General features: G+C 39.1%; 1 protein-coding gene across 6 annotated transcripts; it reads left to right on the forward strand.

Annotated features, from left to right (window-relative positions):
• The first annotated feature begins 268 nt into the window (after window positions 1-268).
• micall2b (mical-like 2b) lies at window positions 269-23,389 on the forward strand. 6 transcript variants are annotated; one of them, XM_036000875.1, is made up of 18 exons: window positions 269-483; window positions 532-710; window positions 2,757-2,805; window positions 4,354-4,495; window positions 4,593-4,780; window positions 4,993-5,120; window positions 6,373-7,095; window positions 7,228-7,430; window positions 9,091-9,148; window positions 9,705-9,847; window positions 10,102-10,190; window positions 10,697-10,820; window positions 11,009-11,111; window positions 12,389-12,462; window positions 12,544-12,658; window positions 13,889-13,935; window positions 15,652-15,746; window positions 23,357-23,389. In XM_036000875.1, exons 2-17 carry the CDS (start codon window positions 568-570, stop codon window positions 15,726-15,728), a joined length of 2,406 nt encoding a protein of 801 aa, XP_035856768.1. In that variant the 5' UTR covers window positions 269-483; window positions 532-567; the 3' UTR covers window positions 15,729-15,746; window positions 23,357-23,389. The 6 variants fall into 6 exon arrangements, with proteins under 6 accessions (XP_035856768.1, XP_035856769.1, XP_035856767.1 ...); XM_036000876.1 differs by lacking the exon at window positions 23,357-23,389 and adding an exon at window positions 23,163-23,177; XM_036000874.1 differs by lacking the exon at window positions 23,357-23,389 and adding an exon at window positions 15,787-17,349.
• Window positions 23,390-26,581: the final 3,192 nt, after the last annotated feature.

Genomic DNA, 26,581 nt, shown 5'->3' on the forward strand with positions numbered 1-26,581 from the left:
ATATATAACGTAAGCTTAAAATAATTTGAAAAACATTTTTGGTGGTGGTTATGGGCTACTTAAAAAAAATGTCTTAAGTAATCTGGATTCATGAACTCATATCTAAAATCTTACCTGTACACACACACACGCACACGCACACGCACACGCACACACACACACACACACACACACACACACACACACACACAGAAGAAAGAAACATTAAGGCGGACCCGAACTCCACCCATGCCGCGTCATATCGACCTTTTGCAGGTGTCATCCAGTTAGCCTACTTCACACTTTCTCAGTCAAGAGGAGGTGATTCCCACAAGCACTAACACACACACACACACACACACACACACACACACAGAACCCTGCCGTCTGTCATTTCCTGGATCCTGCGTGTTCCAAGCTGCTGTGGAAACTTTCAAAAGTTTGTTGGTGGGACAGGAGGAGGAGGGAGGGAGCTCGGTGAGACTACAGCGGCGCTGCTGCACTCACACACACACAAACACACACACACACACACACACATACACACACACACACACACACGGATCAGTTCGGGTCTAAGCTCCGGGGATGTCGGCTGTGAAGGCGCTGCAGCAGTGGTGCCGGGTTCGGTGTGAAGGCTACCGGGATGTGTCCATCACCAACATGACCACGTCCTTCAGGGACGGCATGGCTTTCTGCGCTCTCATCCACAAACACAGACCCGATCTCATGTAAGTACTCAAACCAACCAGAGGACTGGACAACTCGCAGGAACTGGGGGAAAGTTTTGTAAAACACACCTTAAGCCGGTTAGTGCTGTTTTGTATCCTGTCTGTTAAGGCTACAACATGACCTGTTTTTGTAGAAGAAGGAGCCATTGATTTAACTTTCCAGCTTTTAGGTAGGTTTCTTCAGTCCTTTAATGAAAGGACACATAACTGCAGCTTCATGTCTGCATGAAAACAGGAGCAGGAGCTCAACTGTGGACTGTGGAGCTCAGTGCATAGGCTAAAGGGAACTCTGCAGACAGGGCCACTAACCACACATAGTAGCCTGTAGCTATGTTTTTACATTTGGTCTGAATTTTATTTTTCTACATTTGACCTGACTAATGTGATTCTTATCTCTGTCAATCCTGTTACTCAATATTTATATTAGGCAATAAAGTGCAGAGTGTAGACTTAAGGCTTTCTTAAAGGACTTGAGACTTGATTCATTAAAAAAAATTAAATGAAGACCTGTTGAAAGCAACATTAAGGCCTCAGGTTTGGACCTGGTAAAATCCTGGATCTAAGATGACAAGCATATCGCTTATGGTAGCAGTTTATGGCCATAAAGATATAAATCGTATAAGCAATGTGAAATATAATTACTTTTGAATACTCAATGTTGGGATTCAGATAGAACTACATTTTTTTGTTTTTACTTTGAAAGCCATCTATCTGAATTTATGAGTTCTGATCTGTGTCTTCACACTAAAATTCAAGATATGAATTTGTGAACATCTACCAAGTCTAACCAATTGAGCCTGAATGGAATCAATAATTATTTGCTACCATAATAGCCACACATTGCATACTTGACTCTTAGGCCTGTACATTGAAATAACTTTGTCTCAAGCAATATAGAAAAACACTTCTTCAAATGACATTTTGAAGTTCGGAAATAGGGCTGCAACCGATGATGTCTATCATCATTGAATAATCTCTTGAGTCGTTCTTTGTTTATTCTGTAAAATGTATGAAAAAAGGGAACAATGGCCATCACAAGTTGCCAGAGCCCTTGTGATGTCTTCATATTGTTTGTTTTGTCTGGCCAACAGTGCAGAACCAAAATATATTCAATATACAATAATATGAAATGGAAAATAACAGCAAACCCTCACATTTGAGAAACAGAATGCTTGGATAGATAAAGTTCTTGACAAATGTCTTAAATGTGTAAATGATTATCACGTTGTGTTGTTTAATTTTCTGTCTATTGACAAATGAGTTAATCGACTAATTGTTTCAGCTCTGTGTGAGCACTTAGAGCTGAAAATCAAAGTTTTATGGGATCTCTTACAGTTAGTTAATGTGTTAAACATCCTTTTCAGTCTGGTGCCTAAAAAGGACAATTCCTTTTGTGTTTACCTTCTGAACTTTCTGATAAGGGAATTCCCACTGGGGAATATGTGTTAATATACGGTACTTGACAGCTGTAAAGTCTGTTGGCACACAATGTTCCGAAATAGATCTGTCAACATTAGGCTTAAATATTACAAAGACTTGACTCACCATCTCTAGTTGAGCTTTGGCCAGTTTCACACAGAGACCTTCACAATTGGTTTTGTTCCAGTGAATCCATTATGACAAACAGGAAGTAGTTTAATTTTAAGAAGAGACACAGCTGTTCCAGTTCTTTCCTTTCCACTTTTTCCTTGCAGCCAGACCAGAGTGGCAACATATTTCATGTTTACATGGGCTGAAGCACTAACCATTGGTTAAAGGCTTTGCTTCTGTTCACTGAATATAGACACTTCCATGCCTTTATGAATACAGAATGAGCTTTCTGTTTCAGCTGTATGAGGAAATGTCATGAGATCATGTGTCACCACAGCGGCCATGTAATGAATTGATCAGTCGCACTGTCAATGTCATGATGCGTGTTGATGTGAAGGGCTGTGCATGACTAAAGAACACATGTTGTTGGTCTAGGCTGCTTGTAAACAAATGAATGAGGAAGGGAAGTTGGATCACAAGTGTTTTGTTACTCATTTTGTTTCTCCTCTGTTGCAGCAATTTTGACTCACTGAAGAAGGAAGATGTTTATGAGAACAACAAACTTGTAAGACATGTTTACATTCTGCATTTTGACCTCTGAATGTTTTCCATTTTTTTGTTCAGACAAACTCGTGTTTCCTAAATACACGCAGGGTTTTAGTGTAGTAGATCTACAGACATTCATGATCCCCAGAGGGCTTGTGATTGGCTGTCTAACGTTACACGTCACAAAAGACAGGCAGGAACAACTCTACGTTACGCGCAGAGACGGGGCTCATGTAATGTAATTTGTTTTTGTTTTATAAAATTGGTAACAAAAAAACTTTAGGAACCGGTATCGAAGTCACGGTATTGGTATCGGTACCGGTATCGAAATTTTCTGAATGATACCCAGCCCCAGTCAACAAAGCCAGTGAAGAAGAATACAATCTAGTAAACATGGATGTAAACAAAGCAAGATTTATTTAAAATATTAGACCTTCAGTCCAAAAATAATTGATTTTTTAATTGCTAATTAAAGTAATTGTTACTTGCAGCCATACATTGCTTCTACGTGCGTGTTGGCTCTGCATATTGCATCAGCACCACTTCATGTTAGGTAACAGGGAATTTTCGAAAACGTCAAACAGAGAGGAGGGAGAAGTCTTTGCCAAATACAAAGTGTTTCAGTCTGGGCACATTGCTTTATTGCTTTTTTTTACTTTCACTTTCTACCCACAGCTTCATCACTGGACTCTGAGCACTGGGACTGACAAAAGCTCAACATCACAAATTTTTACTCTTTAAAGTGAAATATATCAAATAAAAGCTTAAATTAGCAGCCATCATTTGACACTATTCAGGATTGTAACTGAAACAAAGCTGTAGGAACAGATTGGTTAAATACAACAACAACCTGTAAGAGATTAAAGTGCACAGCAAAGTAAACAGTGTTTTTATGGCTCTCTTGATCATCCGATTACTGATTAAGTCATACCTCTGTTGCTCGTCGGCCTGCCTCTGCTTGTTGTTTTTTTTTCTGCTTCCATGGAATCGCTGAACGGGAATCTAGTTTAGAAATTCCTGACTCACTTTCTCTCTAAACACATAATCAGAATCAGGTTAAAAAGGTGAAGATTCAATCTGTAGTCAGATTTCTGCCATTTGAATAAAGGGAAGTTTTTCAGAACACGCTAAAAACAAGACGTAGATGATAGAAAACATTCATTTTAAACACATGTCCACATCCATAGGTAGGGTGGGCATTCAATCCAATCCAATGTCAGGTACTCAATTAGACAATTAAAAAATAAAAATTCAATGGAAATGTATTTGGACTCTTGCCTTCTTCAGTTTCAAAACACACAGATTTTGGCCAAACCTCTCTCTGTCACTTGATCTCACAGTCCCAAACATGTATGTGAATACTAACATCAAGTAGCAAAGCTCTTGTGCAAAATGTGTTAATATGCAGAAAGTCTCCCAAGTTTTTCATTGAGGTCTCACAAAGTCAGTCAGTTCTGCTTTTTATGTGATTTATTGATCTATTTCCATCTTTGGCCTAGATGCTAAAAATCCACCCGAGCTTCTTCTGTCTTGTTGGATAAAGTTATTGTTGTAATGTTATTTGCAGGCGTTCAAGGTTGCAGAGGAGAAGTTGGGAATTCCAGCGCTGTTGGATGCAGAAGACATGGTGGCTCTTAGGGTTCCTGACCGCCTCAGTATCCTGACATACGTGTCCCAGTACTACAACTACTTCCATGGACGCTCCCCGAGTGAGTATCAGTGTCTCACAGTGTCCATCTCTGCCTTTGTTCCCTTCTTCCTGTCTCATCTGACTGTGTGTCTCTGTTTATTATGTGTTCGGTGCAGTTGGTGGTATGGGAGGTATAAAGCGCCCAGCAGACGGCCCCACAGATGAACCGTCTGGGAAGAAGAACCAGCCGGTGGCGGCGAAGGTGTTTCCCTCTTCCAAACCAGCCAGAGAGAACAGCCCTCCCCCCTCCTCCAACATCACCCGGCCCTCTCCTTCCCCAAAACAAACCAGAAATGCCACAAAGGTAACCTTTACTGCCTGAATACTTTTCTGATCAGAGAAATGTGGATGTTTGCAAAGCCAATGTGACGGCAGCCAAAGACAAAGTTCTGTTGTTCTACCAAACTGTTGTTACAAAAGAAACCCACCTTGCATTAGATATGTTACAGTCAGTATAAATAAAGTTTTCATTTCCACCTCATGAAACCCCTCTCACTCTCTTTTCCCCTTTTCTAGGATGTTGTGGTTGAGAAATCCCATCAGACAGGCACCCTGAGTAACAAATGTGTGACCTGCAACAATCACGTTCACCTGGTGCAGCGACATCTAGTGGACGGGAAGCTCTATCACAGGAACTGTGCAAAGTAAGAACCCAAGGAAATTAATTTAATCATAACTGATCCTTATAATCTGTGGAGTCTAGAGTGTGCCACCAGAACAATTATAGACGTTTTCAGTTTTTAATTAAAATCAAAGTAAAAAAAGTTAATTAATTGGTAAATCTAAAAAACAACTATACATTGATTAATGAAGTGCATTTAAATGATGCATAAAAAGTGTAATCCACTGATATTGTATTATTTTCGGGCAAAAAAAGGATCAAAATCGATGCAGCGGAAGCAGACGTGTTCTTCTTTCTTGTCGTAATTTGCCACCTATATTACCCATAATGCAACTCGCTCGCCGACAGTTAAGTTGGAGATTGCGTATGATATGCTAGTAGCAGTGTGCCCTGCTTATTATATTCCATGTCATAGTCCATTTGCGTAACATTTACAGTTTCCATTTCATGATCGCTTTAATTTAAAGAATAATTGAATGCACTTTGGTGAGTTGTAAGTAACTCTGGTTCTGACTTATTGCAATGACATTTCCTTGCCTGGTTTAAGAGAAAATCAAAGATTTCTGTCCTGTAGATGAGGCGGAAATATAAAATCTGTGAAAAATTGGTGCCTTTTGAAATCAGAAATCAACTCTTGGCTGTATGGCAAGTTCTATTTTATTCTTCCTGACCTTGACAGACTGTGGGAATCCAAGTATTACACACATATCTGGCATCATCCAGAATTCATAAAACTGTAGTTATGTTATGTTATGTTAGTTTTTCAAAATGTGGACTTTTTTGCAGTTTTTCCCTCATTTTGTATTTAATTATGAGGTTCAAATGCTTCATTTTGATGTCCTTGGCCTCACAGATTTTGCTATGAGTGCATAAAGTTAGTTGCATGGATTGTTGATACATTAGACATTAGATTGTCACGTGCCAGTTAACACATTCACAGAAGTGGTGCTTTTAACAAGATTAGGGCTTCAGTTAAGGATATAGATCATTTTTATTTTGGGGGGATTGGAATTATTGGCCGTCGTTATTTAAAAAGACACTTGTTTATTAAAATTAACAAAAAAAAAAAACAGACTTAAACTATGGACCTTTAGCGGTGAGGGGGGGTTCTTTCGAACCACCCAAACCCCCCCTGTCTATGGGCCTGGTTAAGGGGTTTGCATTCAAGCTCCAACTGCACTAACATGATCTCTGATTGGCCAGCGGTGGGAGCCATGTGTGGGAAGAATTTTGTACTTGTAACAATGACATGTGTTGTGCTTTTTGTCTTTCAGGTTATTGACGCCTACAAACCCAACTGCACCTCTCAGAGGCTTACCCACAAGCACTCCTGTTTCTAGATTCACTCCTTTACCAGACTCCCCTAAAGCCAACACAACTCCTCCAAAACAGGCACCCTCCAGACTGGGACCATCATGGCCGACGGATAAACCCAGCACCCCTCCCAGCTTCTGCACCACTTTTTCTTCCCCGTCTCCTTCCCGGCCTGCTTCAAGTCTCTCTTCCGCTGCTAAGGAGAGTCAGACATGTGTTGTCTCCAAACCCACAGCTTCACGGACTACTTGTGAATCTACCTTCACCACAACAACCACTTCTATCAACACCGGGCCCACTGCTGCTCCTCGTACCTCAACCACGGCGGCAAAGACACTACAGTCCAAGCTCAATTTCTTCCAATCGGATAACACCGCTAACGATAAAGAGAAAAAGACTACAACCACCAACATTGTCATAAATAAAGGGCCAAATGTTACCGGTAAGGTAAAGGAGGCCACAGCTGGTCAGACTGTTGTTGTGAATGTTGGCGGTTTGGGCAGAAAAGAAGCGAATGTGAGATTGGACACAGGTGGGGAGAGAGCTAAAACAGCTGTTATAGGTGGAGATACGAAGACGAAAGCATCAGCAGCTGCCTTCATCTCCAAAAAACTGACTGAGGAGAACAACAATAACAACAGTAAGCCATTGTGGACGACTGTAGCGCTCAAGAAAACTGACAAGTAAGTAATCTAACCACACACTGCTACACTCACTAACATATGACTAGACTTTATAATATCCTGCTTCAGCCTGACCTCTACTGGTGAATTCTAGCATTTAATAACAACGTTATTAACGTCACCTCCAATCAGACCTTCTCAAGTCGAGACTTCAAAGAGGGAGACAGAGGGTGTCAGAGTGAGAATAAAGCTGAAAGCAGACCCGTCAATCCTTGCTGACCTGCAGACTCCGACAGACACCCGGACTCCAAGCCCGGCCGACAGGAGTGAACTTGGAGCCAAAACCCCAGACAAAGGCGCCTCAAAGCCCGGCAATGAATCACCCAACACCTCAGGTTAAACTCACACACTTTAATAACTGTACACAGAGTAGTTTAGCCTGGTATAATACACATTTGTGTGAGAAACGCTCATTTATGTGTGGTATAATGTATGAGAAAGTAGGGCTGCTCGATTATGGAAAAAAATATAATCATGATTATTTCGGTCAGTGTTGAAATCAGGATAATTTAACACGATTACTCGTTGACTTCTAGAAAGATATTGCAATTATTGAACTTAAAAAAGTTAAATAAATCAACAGTAAAAAAAACACATCCAACTGTGAAATTTGCCTTAATACTTTTCCTATTTAAACTTTATTTTTTTCATTCAGAACACAAGAGAAAATAAGAGTTAACTTGCAAAATGTAATGAGCTAAATCATTGTTTTTCTCGATTATTCTGGTTTTGTGATCATTGGGAGCCGAAATCATAATCACGATTACATTTCGATTAATTGCACAACCCTATGAGAAAGTGCTTGTTGTACAGAGAATATAGTGCTGAGCAATATGGTTGAAAATGTTATCCAATAAACTTGTCATATGCCTTAAACAAATACTTCAATCACCTTACCCAGAGTCATAAATTTAGACAGCAGATATTGGTAGAAGAATAACCTAATATGGTATTTCATGATGGTATGATCCCTCATGAAAGACTCAAACAAACTAGGCCACCAAACAAACTAAATAAAAACTCAAATTGTGAAAAATAAGGACCAGTTATGCACAAAGTGATTGTTCCATATACTTTACACGGATATGACGTCAACATAAAACTTGTTTTCAAGGCTCTGGGAACATTTTGCAAACATTAAAATCTTCATTTAAAAAAAATAAATAAATACAGTTAGTTAAAAACATACCTTGTTTGCAGTTCAAGGTGTCAGCAGTTTTTCAGATGTGTGTAATCTAAGCTCAAAGGTCCACTTACTAGTTCATGTTCTTCTGTAAATAGGCTACTATCTATCTATCTATCTATCTATCTATATATATATATATATATATATATATATATATATATATATATATATATATATATATATATATATATCTCTATCAAGCTTTCTCAACACATTCATGACTTCATTGATGCTTTAATGACACGCAGAAGCTCCTTGTTCCTCTGGTGATTATTTTTAGGGTGCTGAATGAGAGTTACTGTTAACAGCAGTTTGCACTTAATGTGGACCTTTTATATTTTTCTTCCCCTGGATTTGACCTGCTTTTGGTGGCAAATCTCTCCATAACAAAACCTAAAAAAATAGGAACAGAGATTGGGTAGTGGATGGGACTCTGGTGTGATGCAGGAAATAAACCTGAAAGTAGGGCTGTGCAATTAATCAACATTTTCAGCTTTTTGGCTCCTAACGATCACAAAAACAGAATAAAAAAATAAAAATAAAAATAAATAAAGATTATTTTGCACATTAAGTTTTGCAAGTAAACTCTTATTTTGTCAAAAAAAGTCCAGCGGGAACACTTCACTGTGTTTTCACTGTTGATTTGTTTCACTGTTTTTTAAGTTTAATAATTGCTTCTTTCCAATGAGTGAACTGTGATTTTAATATTCACCAAAATAATCGTGATTTAGGATTTTTTCCATAATCGAGCAGCCCTACCTGAAAGTGAAAAACACTAAAGTTTTGCTTGATTTCTTTTTTCTCATCAGCATCAGAAAACAAGGACTCTCCTGCAGACTGGAGGTTGAAGCTTAAACCCATCTCCAAGTAAGACTTTTATTTTATTGATGTTTGTTCTGTGTTGCCTCTATATTCTATGTTTCTGGTTAATTCCTTGCCCTGCCCTTGCCAGGGAGTATCTGTACATGGGCAGGCTCACAGAATATCAGCGTCTCTTTTCTCTCCTAATGTCCTCCTGTCTATCTATCCATCCTTCCTTTGGATGCTGTCTTTCATCCATCCATCCTTTGATCCTGTCTTTCATCCATCTATCCAACCTTTCCTCCCACAGGAAGCCTGTACCTGCTGCTCCTCCAAATGGCTCGCTCATCATTTGTAGTCAGAGCTTTCAGTCTCTCCTCTTCCGCCACATGCATGTGAGCCCCAAATGGTGTCAGGACTGAGCAGAGTCCTCCGTGGTGCAACATATGCTCAGTGCTCTGAGTTCTTTTCCCCCAGATGACCTTTCCTCCCACTCTCATGAATCAAAACTAAGGGTTGCAGCAAGACAGAACGGGGACTACTTGTGGTAGCAGATAAATGGCCATTAATTTAATTATGTCTCTCCTTTTCTCTTTTCTGCTCGTCCTCCATCCATCCACAGACCTGCTGGTCCCACCCAGTCCTCCCCTAAAGCATGGGCTAATGAACCTGGAAAGCCTCAGACTTCAGAGCTGTCTGTCGGGCCTTCTCCCTCCTCTCGTCTGCCCAGCCCGAGCGTTTCTGTCACTCCACCTACAGCAAAGGGTAACATGATCACCAGTGTTGTAATGTTGTTCTGTTTAAATGCGGTTTGGACATAAAATATACCTGCACGTCCCTATCTTGTTCCCAATTCCTCTTTTATTCTACGTGGACATCATAATGTTTCTAGCACAAATGGTCTTCTTAAAGACTGCCTATATATATGAATCAGACATCTTAGGGGTTTCCTCCCTCTCCTGTCATTGTTCCTAACTTTCTTTATATCTATTTTTCTTATTAACTATTTTCTTTTTCAGGATTCCTGAATGGTCAGAGAGACCCAACTGCAAATGGCACCAAGCCAGAGTCAAAGAATGGCACCAAGCCAGAGTCAAAAAAGTCAAAGGTACTGAACCATTAAATAGAAAATATGTTTGCCTTAGATTGTATCATATTATTTTAAATGTAATCCCTTTTGAATTATTTTTTTCATTTTCATTCAAAATGAGCTGCAGCTTCACAGTATGAACTCTTGTAACAGTAGCTAAAGTATTTTAGCCAGCAAGCTAACGTTAACAATGTTAGCTAGCTAAAGCTAAAAGTGATTAAATGAGTGGCAAAACAAAAACAATAGGATGGAGCTGACAAATAAAACGAGCTAGTCAAAGACCTATAGATGTATACAATAGATTAGGTTTAATTTATTTAATTTACTGATTGGAGGAAAAGAAAACGTTTTTTCACTCATTTATATTTTTCTTTTACTGCCTTTTCCTCCACACTAAGATGTACAGTAAGGATGTCATTTAGTAAATGCTCTGGGATCACAATGTTATGTTCATCTGTGCTCCTTACCTATGTTTTGGTTGACATCTTTCATTTAATTTTTGTGTATATGTGTAACATCTGTAGACGAAGCCGGGCTACATTCTTAAAGAGGACATCATGAAGGAACTGCAGGAGATTGAAGATAATTTGAACGAGTGGGAGAAGAGGGGTGTGGAGCTGGAAGTGAGGCTCCGCAGCAGTGAAGAAGGTGAGATTAACACACACACACACACACACACACACACACACACACACACACATACACATATACACACACACACACACACACACACACGTACTGTATGAGCCTCCTCTTCAGTCAGTAAAAAGAGAGGCAGATTTAGAGGAAGGAGAGTAATGGGATTAACTTTGTATGTTTGTGTTTGTGTGTGTCAGAGGGTGAAGATGACTCTCTCATGGATGAGCTCATGGTCGAGTGGTTCAACTTGATCAGGAACAAGCAGGTGGCCATGCGCCGGGAGTCTGAACTGGTCTACATGTGAGTACACACACGCACATACACACAAACACACTCTGAGAAGAGGCATGCCACTATTTAGCGATTAGTGAAACAGACTTGTGGCCAGAAGGTTGACAGTTTGAATTCCCAGTGTCCTCCCTCCTCCGTCCCACAGCAGGGCGTCCTGGAACAAGACAGCTCACCCTCCCACTGGCTGCAGTGTGAAGCAGGATGCTGCTTAACAGCACACATGTGCTGCAGTTATTCCTTCCATAAATTAATGTTCAACCTCTACCTCTAAACAAAAAATATTAAGAAAGTCGTCTGTATTTGTTTCCAGATTTGTAATAAAATACACACAGTGTTAGAAATCATGGGGATTTTTGGAAAATATCTTAACAATGGGCACACTGAGCTCATGACTGCTGAGTTATGCCCATTTAAAGCTGCTCTAATCAATCATCAATTAATTTTTATGTTAACAATGGATCAAATGACCATTTGTAATGTGACAGGGGTCGCTCATGGTGACAAACCCACAGAGAATTATTGCCTGCCTCACACCCGAGTGTGTTAGTGTCTTTAAGCTCCTTGTTTTGTTTTTACGCCCTGTGACTGAAAAAGTTAGTGACTAGCTGGTGAACATAATGAAGCATTGAGCAGCTAAAGAGCCAGATATTTCCCTCAGGAGTTAGTGGAGACCAAAAAAAAGAGGCAAAATGTAAATCACTTTGTCCGCTAACGTAGAAAAGCACTATGTAAGTACAGTCCATTCACCATTTATAGAATCACTGTTAGCTGTGGTCATGTCAAATACATTTGGTATGTTTTTCATAATTATGGCAATTTATGTTAAGTAGGCTTCAATTACAAGAATTCAGTCAAAACTTACACAAAAAATGTTATGGAATATCACAAGCAAATGTTTGGAAAAGGTTGGATAAAATTTGTAAAAATGTGTTCATCTTTGTCACATAACACAAAACATGGCAAATGTAATTCCCTGCTAGTGATGACTTTAGGCTACAATCGTCTTCATTACTGGTGACAACACTTGGACAGAATGAATAACATACTGATGATTTTGCTGTTTTTAGTGGCGCCCAAAATATAATTTTTATTCTTGACCTTGGGTGTAGTAGTTTGGCAAAATAATCTTAACTCAGTGTATGTAATAGCTAAATGCCAGAGCTATATATATGTTGGAGGAATTGAGGCAAAACTAAATTTGTCAAAAAAAACCAGACTCGAGACATACAATTTCAGGCGGTAGTAACATATACAATAATATATTTGAATGTTGTTTTTATGTGTAGTGGAAAAACCCAGGACCTGGAGGAAGAGCAGCCCAGTGTTGAGCAGGAGCTCAGGAAACTGATGGAAAAACCAGGTGAGAGTTTGGGGGGTAACACATTCAAAACAAGACAAAAAATGAAACCGATGCGATTAAAATGCGTTTGTGTTTGAGCAGAACATCTGAAAACAGCCTGGGACCGTAAGAGAGAAGAGCAGCTGATGGACAAACTGGTGGAGATCGTCAACGACAGAAACGCTATTATAGAGGGTCTGGATGAGGACAGACTCAGGTGTGTATACAAATACAGTAGAGGAGAAGAGTCCCCAACTGCTGGCATGGCAATGTGGTTTTAGTGGCACTGAGTAACTTAGAAATTAATGTAATTTGTATAAAATATACTTTTCTGCTGTTACTTACCATTATTCTACAAATATAAGGTCAGTGGCTGGATATAATAGTTTTAAAATGGTGTTTATGCACTCAAAAGGTGGATGGCACAACTTGATGCCATGTGGGGCTGATTGCCTGTTGCCCCGTTGCAATTTTATTGGCTATATGCGTGTTGTCGTCATTCACGCTGGTAGTAATTTTGTTCAGCTTGAACAATGTAGATTATCTTCTACAACACAAATTTAAAAGTCTGCCCTTTGAAGAAAAACTTGAGATTAAACTCCTTGGTGCCCACCACCTACAGGATATTGTTATAAACCACACTGCTGGTAAAAATAATCTGAGTTAATGTGAAGCGGTGCTAGCTAACAGCTAGCTTATCAGAGAGGACACTTTTTCTTTTGCTTCCTGTGTGTGTTATTCCGAGTGGATGGGACCTGGTCAAGAACAGGCTTTCAAAATCTCAAGTGTCTTTCTAAAAGGATTACCAAACATGAAAGCAGCAGGACAAAACGCGAAACAATTGGGTAAACATAGCTAACGTTACGCAGAACTGGTATGTGCTCAGGTGGATTATCACCTGTACAGTAGTTGTCACCCCACCATTTTTTCCACCTAAGAACACCACTGTATGCAACTGATTTATTTTCTTGTGTTTAGACAGATAACAGTACTTCTGGACAACATATTGTTACTTAATTTAAGAAGACGTTAAATTAAACACTGTACGTATGTTAATATTATGAAATTCAGGATTTTAGGGTCTGTATTGAGTGTACACTCGTAGCCCTTTTTATACACAGCCCTACAGTTGTAGGACAGCATCAAACTGGGGGAAAAGGGCTACAGTTCCTACACTTTTTCAGCTGATGTGGATGTAAAACCCTTACAATTATAGCTGAACATCAGCACTGCAACGTCATAGTAATGCTCAAAACTGTTATTTTATGTATACAGTATATGTACGTACTATATATATATATATATATATATATATATATATATATATATATATATATATATATATATATATATATATATATATATATATATATATATATATATATGTATATATCATACAGGTTCAAACTGCTCTTAATCTGCGTTTGCTTTTTGTGTGTTTTCGCAGGGAGGAAGAGGAGGACGAACAACTAAACAAGATGATGATGAATTTCAGTGAGTTTCTCCAACACCTCCACAGGCTGTCTGACCCCTCCGCTCTGTTCATTAGTTATCACAACCTCGATGTCACTGCAACTTAGTTGGCTTATAAATTATCCAATTGAGGATTTCCATCATGGATGCCTCTAATTGAAGTGGATAGAATTCTCATTGTGGGTTATGGAAGTGTGTGTGTGTGTGTCTGTGTGTGTGTGTGTGTCTGTGTCTGTGTCTGTGTCTGTGTGTGTGTGTGTGTGTGTGTGTGTGTGTGTGTGTGTGTGTGTGTGTGTGTGTGTGTGTGTGTGTGTGTGTGTGTGTGAGAATGTGCTGCATTTTTAAGGGTGCCACCGGCCGATGTTTTCATCTCATTTGATCTAATGACTGCTAATGGAAAAAGCATCAAACAAAATGCTCCCCCTCCTTTTGTCAGCGGCGTTTCCTATTAGACAAATGGATAATGTAGCTGGTTAATTTGACCCTCTGATAGAATAGAGTTAATGCCGGCTTCATTTGCAATTCATGACTGGGAAAGCAGGGCTGAAAATTTCCGAGATTTATTGAACTTAAGTGAAAGGTCGTTATGTTGCAGCGAGTGAACGCCGACCGTGGGCTAAAGACTATCCATTTCAGTTTAATGTTATTCATAAAGTTAGTGCCAAAGTTTCACAGTTCATTCCCACTCGGAGTACATGTGATAGTTTACACACATGTCGTAAATGCTACTCTATACCACGGCCACGGAAATATATCACTTTTTGATTTTCTGGCAGGAGTTTTTGTTTTTTAAATCTTGTAACAGGACACCTCAAACAAAGGTTAACTGACATTCTGAATCATGTGACCATGGCAACCGTGCTTCTGCTATGTGAACCCTCAGAGATGAACTGACTAGAAACAAACTTTAAACTTCTGGACTCTCTTTTGGCTTTTGAATGGTGTGTAAATGTAAATGTGTTTAAAGCACAATAATACATACAGAAGTTGTACTAATATAAAAGTTATACTAATCTAAAATATAAAAGTTGTGCCAATATACAAATATCAAATTTCTAATCAGAATCAGCTTTATTGGTTTTATATGTGTACACATACAAATAATTTGACTCCTGTTTTGCGTTACTCTCAACTTTTTTTTTTTTAAGCACTTTATTAACCTCTCGATAGGGAAATTTAATTTCTAAGCTTTGTTGTTACATTACACACATAGGCCCAAAATACACACACAGGACCCATAGACATGCATTAATAGAGAGGTGTCTGTGTGAAGGGGCTGCCACATAGTAGGTGCTCCAAGCAGTTGGGGGGTCGGTGCCTTGCTCAAGGGATCCTCTCCAGCTACCAGTTAACCCTCAGTACTTTGGTCCGTGCAGGACTTGAACCGCCCTTCCTCGGGTCCCAAAGCCAAGTCCCCACGTACTACTGCCGCCCCAATGTTACACACAGTTCCAATAGAAATAGACATACAGCCAAAAATAGGGACAACAAAATGAAATGATAATATGTCAGCAAATCTTGACATATTATATTATTTGGGGTATTATGGGCTTATAACGTTGATTTGTTAGCAAACGACTACAAAGCTTTTATTGTTAGTTTGTGCTACAAACACTTGAACAACTGATTTGAGTTTGATTGTTTGAGATTTCACAGAATAACTATTACCAATCTCACTTGTGATGTTTACCTCTGTGTCGTCTTTTGACTATCCTTTCCTTCTCTCTCTCCTCTCAGACATAAAGAAAGACAAACCAAAAAAAAAGTCTCCGATGTCCAAACTGTTTGGCTGGGGGAACAAGAAGGAGGGATGATGCTCCGCAACACACAGCGTTGCTAAAACTGTCTTTGATGTGTTTTTCTTGCCGTGTGTGTGTGTGTGTGTGTGTGTGTGTGTGTGTGTGTGTGTGTGTGTGTGTGTGTGATATTTTAAGCACTTTTGAAGAAATTCCCTTCCCTCTGACGACTGCATCACTCCTGCCTGCCAGTGACACACACACAATGTTGAGGGGTTAATGACTCATCAGCCGTGATGACATTGGGTTCAGTGCTCCAGTTGTTCGTTTTAATACCCTTCTAGTCTTAATCTGTCTACTTAATGCTCACACACACACACACACACACACACACACTCCTTTATATCTTTGCTATATTTTCTTTTGAAATGTTGGTTGTTTGCAGTAACACTACAGATGCTAATACAACTTAAAGAACAGAGGTCAGACAGCTGTTTCCTGCTCTTTGCTCATGTTTCAGTCCGCACTACAAGACTGACTTGACAGGATCACTCTCTGACCTTGTTGTAGTCGATTACATGTTGAACTGCATTTAATCTTAAAGGTCTCGCTCTGTGTAGTTTTCTGTCAAATACAGCACTCCTTTCTTTCTCGGACAGCAACAAGTTTACTCAGAGCGCTGCCCTTTTGATAAGGACATTTTTTTTGGTTTCTTCTAGACCAGTGGTTTCTAAGGTTCAAGAGTCGTGAGATGTTTCACATGAAAGCAGAGAAAACATATTTTCTCTACACAAGATTATAAATTAATAAAGCTGTCATCACTCTTAGACTTTGTCACAGCCTGTAGGTTTATGCAACCTATGACACACGTCTGCAAGTAGGCATACATTTGTTTTGGTTAAAAGCCAAAAAGGCTGGCTCATATGTACATTTTACTCTGGACCTTTAGGAACAGTAGATCGTGAAGGTTCACTTACTAATGGTTTAGAGATTTCAACATCAGGTTTCATTCAGCAAATATAATCCTTTAATAAAGTGAAAAGCTCTGAAACAGTAAGTGCCCCTTTGAGCTATTATTCTCTTCACTATATACAAATATATTATTCTTTAAATAATACATTCATAAGGTAATGCATATCTGATGCTCAAACATAGCTGCAAGAATGTCACTGGATGTCATGCTTTGTTTATTGGCCGTTTTACTTTCCAATCCAATTATGTTCTGCTGTACTTGAATAGATTGAATGTTTATGGTTGACTAGAGGAAAAGGATACATCTGGTTTGTGTCGTGTGACTCACAGGTTTAAGTATTCAAACTAAAAACAAGAGTTGATGTTTTTGAGTCTTAGAAATACAAGAACTGGTCCATATTGGGTCTGGATTTTGTACACATTTTAAATATTTGCTGAATGAAATGTTTAGTTTGTGTGTGTCATAGTCTATTACTTGTTAAAGTCATTTTTGGAGAGGCACTGAGGCAAACTTTAAATTGTTGTTGTGGCCAAACTGATCAATTTCAACACAACTTGTTAGTACACAAAAGATAACATTGTATATATGTTAATGTTCTTGTCCCCTTTATTTCCCTTCATCTCAGCTGTATATATTGTATAAAGTTGGTCCTTACAGAACTCTGGCCTGAACAAATTACTGTCATAAATCTACTAAAATGTTAATAAAAAGATATTATTAATTGATCATGATTCTCTGATATTGTAATATTCACTCATATGGAAATATAATAGTACATAACTTGAGTGGTGAATATCATTAATGCTAAACAACCGTAATTAAATGCAGTTCACCTGGCAGTAGCTCCTGCGGGAGCAGTGGTAGTGTATTTGTATTTTGCCTTCATATTACTGACCTACATGTGTTGGAGATTGAATTAGTGCTCATATTTCTTTCTTTTTTTTTTACAGGCACTGTAATGTTTTGATCATATTTGGCTCAAGCAGGATTTATCATTGGTCTTTTAAAACAGTTAAAGTGCTGCAGTGATGATGCATTTCTCTGTAAAAACACTAGGAGGCAGCATGAGACCTTCCATGCCTCTGGAGCTCACACAGCGCATGAATCCCTTTGTATTGTTTGGTCTGTAGAGCTGACAAATACACTTAAGGTCCGACCCAGACATAGAATGAAAGACGTGGATTTATTATCTTTTTAATTTATAAGTTTATACGTTTTCAGATTTATATTTTTCTGCTAGTCTTACTATTGCAGAAAGGCTCGCCTCAGCCGCCATCACCTCAAACCCAGTCTGTTACATAATATACATGTTGTGTATATAATATATTGTAAATAATCATAGAATTGAATAGAACAGATTGGCGCCATTGTCACCAATAATCATTCCAGCTATTTTACTCAGTATCAGTCCGATATCCGATATCAGTATCAGATCGGTGCATCTACTCCGTAAGCCCTTATACCCTTTTTTCATTTTTTTGTTTCACAAACATAACACATTTATAACACATTTCTGCAAGACGACAAAAACAAAGTTGGCATATTTATTACAAACATATAAAGGTTATGATGCCAAAGTAGGAAAGGAGAAAGTACATTGACAAGAGTAGCCAGTCTTCTAGTTCTTAGTATGTTTGTTTACCCACCTTATATGGTTTTATCAGAGATGTAATTAGAAATTTCTTGTCCCTCTTTTTAAATAAAAATAATCTTACTGCCACCCGCTGAAGCTGTGAGTCCCTAGAATAACCACAACTCTTCACCTTACTAATGAAGGCATTTTAGGTTGATCCCATAGTGGAAAATACATTATATTGTTATACATCATTTTTTTTCTTTTTGAGATTTCAAGACTGCTGTTAATCTCCTGTAACAACAACGAACAACACAGAAACATAATGCTCTCAGTGACGAGGTCAAACACACACATGCAAACACAACAATTTCTCTCTGCTCCAGTTGAAATATCCATTCACAGTAGCGAAGAGGAAAAGAGAGAAATTATACAATAAAAGAAGAAAAGAGCAGGGAAATTGACTTTTAGCTCATACTGTTAGTTTTTTTTTCTCAATATATTTTGGTGTGAAAATACAAAACTGTGTAATCGTCTCCTCTCTAAAGGCAACATCTGTTCCTGTTATGTGTGAAAGTGTTTGTTGATTCCTTCCTAAAACCATGATAAAATGTTCCATCACCACACCGCTTTGTGTCTGAATCAATCATGTCTCCGCTTAACTTTTGAACATGTTTATCTTTAGGGTGAAAATGTGCCTTAAAGTCGACTCAATAAGGTACATTTATAATGTGGGAGCGTGGGGTTTCAGTGCAGACTGTAAATATACCTTTGAGGTGGTTCATTTACATAACACAGTGGGTCCTCACATATTATTCACACAGACTTTTAAACAGTTACGAGTGAGGCTCGACTCTGTTCTGACAATGTGAATCATCCATTCACAGCTCATATCTGTTTAATCCATGTTAAAATAGTGTAAAGTCAACATTAGCATACACTCAAACTGTTAGTATTGTTGTTTCACACGCCTTTATGTTTTTTTTCCCTCACTTCTTTAAGGTTTAAAAGGAAGCTGTGTTTATAATTTGACACGCTGCACACTTCTCACTATTCCTCTTTATCCCTTTACCGGCATTCACTTGGTCTTTACACACACACACACACACACACACACACACACACACACACACACACACACACACACACACACACACACACACACACACCTCACAGATTTTATGGTATCTTCAAGTCAACTGAAGTTAAGTTAACTTCCTCTTTTTATTCATTGCTTAGGTTGTCTAACATTTTCATCTTCCTGGTATGACATTAAACCTGAATAACTGTTTTATTTTTCCACTTGCAGGGGCAGCACCACCAATAAGCTGAAAACACAACATATGTATCACCTTTAAAGTTGGTATAGTAAATGTGGTAGCAATTTGTCTATTTACACATCCAGCAGACAAGTAACGACATTCATTTTCATTCAGAGTTGTGTTTATGTCCATCTGGTAAATGTAAGTCCAATATTCACTCTCCTTTTAGCTCTGTTTTTGGTCTCCACCATCTCCTAAGGAAAATATCTGGCTGTTTTGCTGCTAAATGCTCCACTATGTTCACCAGCTGCCAATGTGGGGGTTTAAGAGCCCTTAGTGAAGCTACACTGAGGAAGGTGGTTGTATATTTATAATTGATAATCAGTCGTATGCACAGGCTGCAAAGTGCACAGAAATGGAATTTACTGTTGAGTTGGACACAAGGGGTCTTGTTGCTGATGACATTTAATGCAATTTATTTTGTAGCCTTAAGATGTTCTTTTATTTAACAGTAGTATCATATATCATCATAACCCACTCCCCTTTCCCATTTTAAAAAGTAACACAGTAACGTTTGGATTAGATAGATTTGAACTGACCTACTTTTTACTTATATTTAATTACATTTTTACTCATCTAGCCTACTTTTACTTGAGTAAGAGTTTGTTAAAGTAACAGTAGTTATAGATAGATAGATAGATAGATAGATAGATAGATAGATTCACGTTGGAAATGTGTTATTACAGCAGTCCATTAGTCAATCATAAAACAACATAAAATATGACAAGAAAACTAGGGCCATACTGTCTAAATAGTCATAGTGCTTCGTGAAGTCTAGAAACTGTGATCTCTTGTATTGGTGTGGAATGGTGCTTCATTGAAATTGCATAGATTAGAAAAAGGTTAAATATTGTGCTAAACTAAAATGGGTGACTTTGACGTTACACTCTGGATCTTGAGTCAATAATCTGTTTCTGTATTTCAGTTGCTGTGAAATGATATGCCCCGTAATGTTCTATTTTTCTGTACGATTATGACTTCTCCGCCCTCACTGTGTTTTTTGATGGATTTCACAAGGTTCTTATAAACCAGCGAGAGGTCATAAAATGGACCATGTGAGGAAGTGCTGTAACCTCGTTTTGAAGGCTGCTTTATTAAAAAAAAAAAAAAAAAAAAAAAAACTCGTGTAGATATTTAGTCTGTGCTTGGATAACATTCTTGCAGTGCAATATGTTCTGCTTTAGTAAAACAGTGAGAATAAGATGTAAAAGTGATGACAGATTTTAGAGGGAAGACCCAGATGTTTTGCATGAAGGAGGGGGTTGACTTTTGTGTGGAAAAAGTGATTTCCAGTGTTGGTATGATGCATCGCTGCTTGTGCCATAAGGTGTAACAAACGGTACAAACGGCAGGAATTGAATTGTTGTTTTAGAATTTTTTTTTGTATCTGAGCCTTTGTTACTGTTTTGACAAAGAGTGCTGTTTGAGTATGTCTAGTATGTAGTATGTAAGTGTGTCTTTGTGATGACAGCACTGGAAAAGCAATCACAGCCTGGGGACCCCCCCCCCTCAAGAACCTCTGGCTGTCGCCCGTGGAAACCCTTTGCATGTGGTCTCCACACACACACACACACACACATGCACGCACGCACGCACACACACACACACACACACACACACACACACACACACACACACACACACACACACACACATACAGTGGTTGTGACAGGCGGCAAAATCATCTCAGGATTTTGGTTCAGGTCTCTCTCTTTATGTTTCTCTAAGTGTCTGTGACAAGGCAGGAGGGTAATGATCAGTGTGTGTGTGTGCTGTGTGCTAAGCTCCTTCACGGATGGATACTTCTGTTTGTCTGAATGAGTAATGTAAAAGACAGAGAGGATATGTGCTCAATGAATCACAAACACCATCTATCAGGGTGAATATTTCCACTCACATTTTCAAGATTTTAAAAGATGAAATATAGTTCTCATTAAATGATTTGCTTTAAAGTTTCCATATCATGCTCATTTTCATATTTATATTTTTAGTTACTACTATAACATGGTTACATGCTTTAATGGTAAAAAAAACAATTTTTTTTCCACATTTTTCTCATGCTGTCTGTCTGAATATACCTGTGATCACCCTCACGCTCCATTTTAGCACCTGTCTCTTTATGGCCTCCTCTCGAAAATGCCCAATTTGCTCTGATTAGTCAGCGTTTTCGGGTCTTTCACATCTGCGCTCTCAGAGTCTCTGCATCATCATTGCAGCTGGGGAATAATTGTACCGTCACTATAGCGGCACTTTCTACCTATATATAGTACATTTATGACCTCACAACCGTACGGAAGTCCTGCCGGCTTGTTTAAAGGCACAGTTTCTGAGTACGGGCTGTGTGCATTTTTCTGTGAATTTTTTTTGGGACATAAGAGCTAGGCTATACATGCAGGCGCAAAATCTAAACAATAGATCCAAAAGTGGAACAAAACTATTTTGTTTTAATCATCAAAGAATATAATTGCCTTAATTATTATACAACATAAAAAACAACTTTCCCAGTACCTGTGTTTGATCATTGTGGCACCTTAATATGATCTCTTACCTCTTGTATATTTGAAGGTCAGTGAATAACACTGATGGTGTGTGTACAGTAAGTGAGCTCATATTTATACTTAATTGAACTGAATTGAGATCAGCAGCAGCAAAAAGCTTAAAACAGAAAATGAGAGAAGCACTCAAGTGGCTATCAGTTTCATAAGGGAACAAAAGTGGAGGAGGAGAGGAGGGATGAAAGGAGATGATTTGCAGCGTTAATCCAAATTAAATTACATTGATAACATCTTTCTTTCTGGCTTTATTTTATATATTTTTCTCATTTAATTTCAAACATCCACTTTCCACGTTGTTGTTTCTCGCACTCAAGACAGTATGATACGCAGTTTTGGGTTACAAAGGAAACAGCTGGCTGGTTGCTCACTACAACATTTCTTTAAAAACACAAACTAACTAATGAACAAACAGCAATCAGTAGCTATTTATTAGACTCTCTTCCCTCTCTTTCTGCCTCTGTTAATAGCCTGAATTAGCATATAAATGAGAGATAGCATGTGATAGAATCCACTCTGCTTCAATCTGTCCATTGGGACTTATGATTATCTCTTTCTCCTACTTTTTGCTTCACTCTTTATTACTCTTTTTATCCTCTCTGTCTGCCTTTGTCTCTCTCTTCTTCACAGACAATTATTCCTTTCTTCCATTTCTATTTGAGGACTCCTTTTGCTTTTCCTTAACTGATACAGTTAAAGTGAGTCATTCCTTGTGTTTGTGATTATTTGTTTACCTGGATATGTGTGTGCTGCCTCTGTGTGCCGTTAGTTTAAGCGTACTTAATTGCTCCTGACTAATTAGCAGATGAGTCAAGGCATTTGGGAGATAGAGAGCACACACACACACACACACACACACACACACATAAATACACACATTTATAGCACCATTTCGTCCGTGTCCTAAGTGTTCGTCTCTTGTTTCTTCCCTCTCTTGGCTTTGTGTCCCCAGACAGTTGAAGCCCAGTGGTACGCAGCAGGAGGTGTTAATGATGTGAGGGCTCTGTGTTCTCTGCTGGGAGCGATCTGTTGTGTGTTAGCTGCTGTCTGTCACCATACCAATAGAAAAACATCTTCATAGTTCATATGAAGTGTGTGTGTGTGTGTTTGAGTGTGTGAGTGAGTGTGTGTAGCTCTGAAACTGATGTCTCAGTGTAGGCTACTTGTGTTGGTGTGTAAGTGTGTGAGTCTGTCTGGTTTTCCACTTTACAGTTGCTCTGCATATTAAAAATCATGAATCTCCCGCCCGCCCGCCCTGCCAAACAACACTCAGACAACTTTATTAGTGTGTGCGTGTGTGTGTGTGTGTGTGTGTGTGTCTGTACCCATTCATTTTTGGTTATGAGGCCTTTGCTTTGCGTCACTGTTCTCTTTTTATAATCTAGAATTGTTGGTTGTGTTTGTGTGTGTTGTGTGTGTGTGTGTGTGTGTGTGTGTGTGTGTGTGTGTGTGTGTGTGTGTGTGTGTGTGTGTGTGTGTGTAGTCATGTTGGAATGTTGGAGTGTCGACTGAAACACAGAGGTAATGTTTGGTACCAGTGCTGTACTTTCTACTTCTGCTACATCTCTAAGCAAAATATTGTACTTTTTACTTGATTACATGTATCTGATACCTGTAGCTATTAAGATGACCATTTTAAGATGAGATACAGGCACACAAAGTGACTTTTCTCCAACTGACTTTTTACTTACCTCTAGTGGTATCTTGACGTTAATATACTAGAGATTCCTGCCTCAACTCCTATTCAACTGAAGGAAAAAGGAACTTTATTTGTTAAAACAATACATGCAACAATAACTTGTCTTCACATAAACTGTCCAATGTCCTTTGTTACTCTGGATAATCCCCATAACTTGCTGTGGACTGTTTTTATTTGTTTTATTCAACAGTGTGTTTCTGTGGGGTATCCAGAGTAACAGGGACACTGGTTGTGGAAAGAGACTAATGTAATTGTAATGTACCGTAGCAACGTCGGCTAGCTTGTAAATAATGACTGGAAAGGAATTTTCTGCTACTGCTGAACCTTTTAACTTTTAACATTAATTTAAAAGTTCTTGTGTTTAATGATTTCATTTCTTGTTTCTTTGCCTTTGATGTTTATGTTTTCCCTTTTTTTGTGAAGTAGTTTGTAACTTTCACCTGCTAGGTAAGATATGGTGAACGTTTTAGCGAACAGTTGCCTATTTATACAGTAGTAAGTTAGTTAGGTTATTGACTTAAATCCCAAAACAAATATGTAAAATAACTTTACATGATCAAATAAAAACAATGGGCCCTATCTGTCACGTCCAGTTCCGCTCTTATTGTGTTTTCTGTTTGTTTCTTGGACTTCCTGTTTTATTTTGACATTTATTGTTTTTTCTTCATTCAGTTCACTTGTCTTCCTGCCTTTGTTTGTTTACCACCGTTTTTGATTACCTGTCTCTGCCCAATGTGATTCACCTGTGTGTAGTTGTCTTCCCATTCCCGTGTATATATACCCCCCTTGTTTCACTTGTTCCCTGCCAGATTGTTGTTACTCCTCGTGTGTATCACTCTCCAGCGTTTTGTTTTGTTGTTTTTGTTTGTTTTCCAGTGTTTCCAGATCTTTTGTTTGTATTTTCGACCACGTCTTCAGCCTGTTGGATTTGTACCGTTGCCTGGATTGCTTATATTCTAATAAACAAACTTACCTTCTATTCCGAGTTGAGTCGAGCATTTGAGTCCGACATTGTACCTATGACACAATCTTGCACCTGGTGCAGCGCAAAGCCCGACGCCAAGTGTCTTTGTTAGTTTAAGACCAACGCAGTTGTCAATTTCCCGTCCAGCGCCCGCGTCGTTTAAATAGAAAATGCACCTGCGCCCATCTTTGCGCCCATCAAGCCCGATCCAAGCCCAGCCCGACTTTCGTTTTTTTCGGGTGGGGAGAAAGCTATGCCATAATCAGAAATATTATCCATATAGGCTATATTTAGGCCAAAGTAACAAATGTGTCCAAAAAGTTACACAAGTTGGACTACAGTTACAAAATGCAACACGTGTCATGCGCGGAGTCTCCTCCTCTCGCACACATCACACCGGGGCTGCTGGGCTGTATGGTGTAGCTTAAGTGCAACATGGAGCTTGAGGATGTAAAGAAAAAAAGAAAAACAGGAAAATTACCTTTGAGCAAGTTTAGAGGAAAGTTGGAGATATGGAACCATTTTAAACAAGTCGTGGGCAGTGACAACATATGTGTCAGCTTTGTCGAGTGCATTAGGCTAAGTGCGGCACGCTGCTCACCTATGACAGCAAATAAAACGGGGACTTGGATGATGAACAGACATATGAAGCAGGCTCGCTGTGGCAGAAAAGATGATAGTCAGCCTTCACTGTCCTCTTTTGTTACTTCTCCAAGCATGAGGGCAAAGCAAGCCCTCACAGAGAAATGCGTTGAGTTCAAACAACTCTGAATTGTAGTTGAGAATGTCAGTTATAACGGCCCACGTATTAAAGAAGTGTTGGGTTGAAATCGGGCTCGGGCTCATAATTCCAGTTAATGTGTCGGGCCGGGCCGGTCTTGGAAACAACGTGCACGGGCTCAGGTTGGGTTGGGCTTGATTTTTTGGGCCAGATCTAAGCTCTACTTTGCGCCCATGGGCGTGCTGGTCTTACAGGGAGGTGTGTTCAGGTGAATTCTTGGCATATTGCTATCTTGAGGCAGCGGGAAATGATCGCGCCATTGACCAACAAAAACCTGGTCTAAAGTCAATAGCGCAGCATTTCATTGTTATTTTAACAGCAAATTAGCAAAATGCGCCTAGGCTTATACACAGCATGTGCACACTGTGCTTGTTACACACACACAAGGAAGTGCAGCAGCACACAAACACGCAAAAGATTACAAATAAAAATATTACGGTGCAAATCCGCCATCATAATAACAATGCGCCAAGGTACAAACGCGCCTGGCTTTTAAAGGGAATGGGAGATGACACTCTGATTGGTTTATTGCATGTTACGCCCAAAACACACCTATGAATTAATGAAGACACTAAGTACAACCCTTTTGAACCATGTGCCCGGCACACGGACCCTTTTTTTCTGCCGTCAAACTAGCAAAAGTGGATTTGGACACGCCCTAAACGCACCTGCGCCATGCGCTTCACGCCATGCGATTAGATAGTTAAAGCAGCCATATTATGCTCATTTTCAGGTTCATAATTGTATTTTAAGGTTGTACCAGAATAGGTTTACATGGTTTAATTTTCAAAAAACACCATATTTTTGTTGTACTGCACCGCTCTCTCTCACTGCTGCAGATCCTCTTTTCAGCTGGTCTCTGTTTTAGCTACAGAGTGAGACCTCTTTTCTTCTTCTTCTTCTGTACTATCTTTGATTGCACTTGTACATGTGCAGTAGCTCAGATGTAGATCATGTCAGCTAGCTAGCTCCATAGACAGTAAAAGAAAGGCTGTTTCTACAACTTTGGTCAGTTACAAGGCAGGATTAGCTGGGAGACTTCTAAATGAGGGCGCACATGTAAGTAG

The sequence above is a fragment of the Sander lucioperca genome, chromosome 4 (assembly GCF_008315115.2).
Source record: "Sander lucioperca isolate FBNREF2018 chromosome 4, SLUC_FBN_1.2, whole genome shotgun sequence".
Lineage (NCBI taxonomy): Eukaryota > Metazoa > Chordata > Actinopteri > Perciformes > Percidae > Sander > Sander lucioperca.

Coding starts and splice junctions, on each gene's coding strand:
- micall2b (XM_036000875.1), top strand. CDS start 568: ATGTCGGCTGTGAAGGCGCTGCAGCAGTGGTGCCGGGTTCGGTGTGAA. Junction 7,431..9,090: donor TGAATCACCCAACACCTCAG/GTTAAACTCACA, acceptor TTTTCTCATCAG/CATCAGAAAACAAGGACTCT. Junction 9,848..10,101: donor CACTCCACCTACAGCAAAGG/GTAACATGATCA, acceptor TTTCTTTTTCAG/GATTCCTGAATGGTCAGAGA.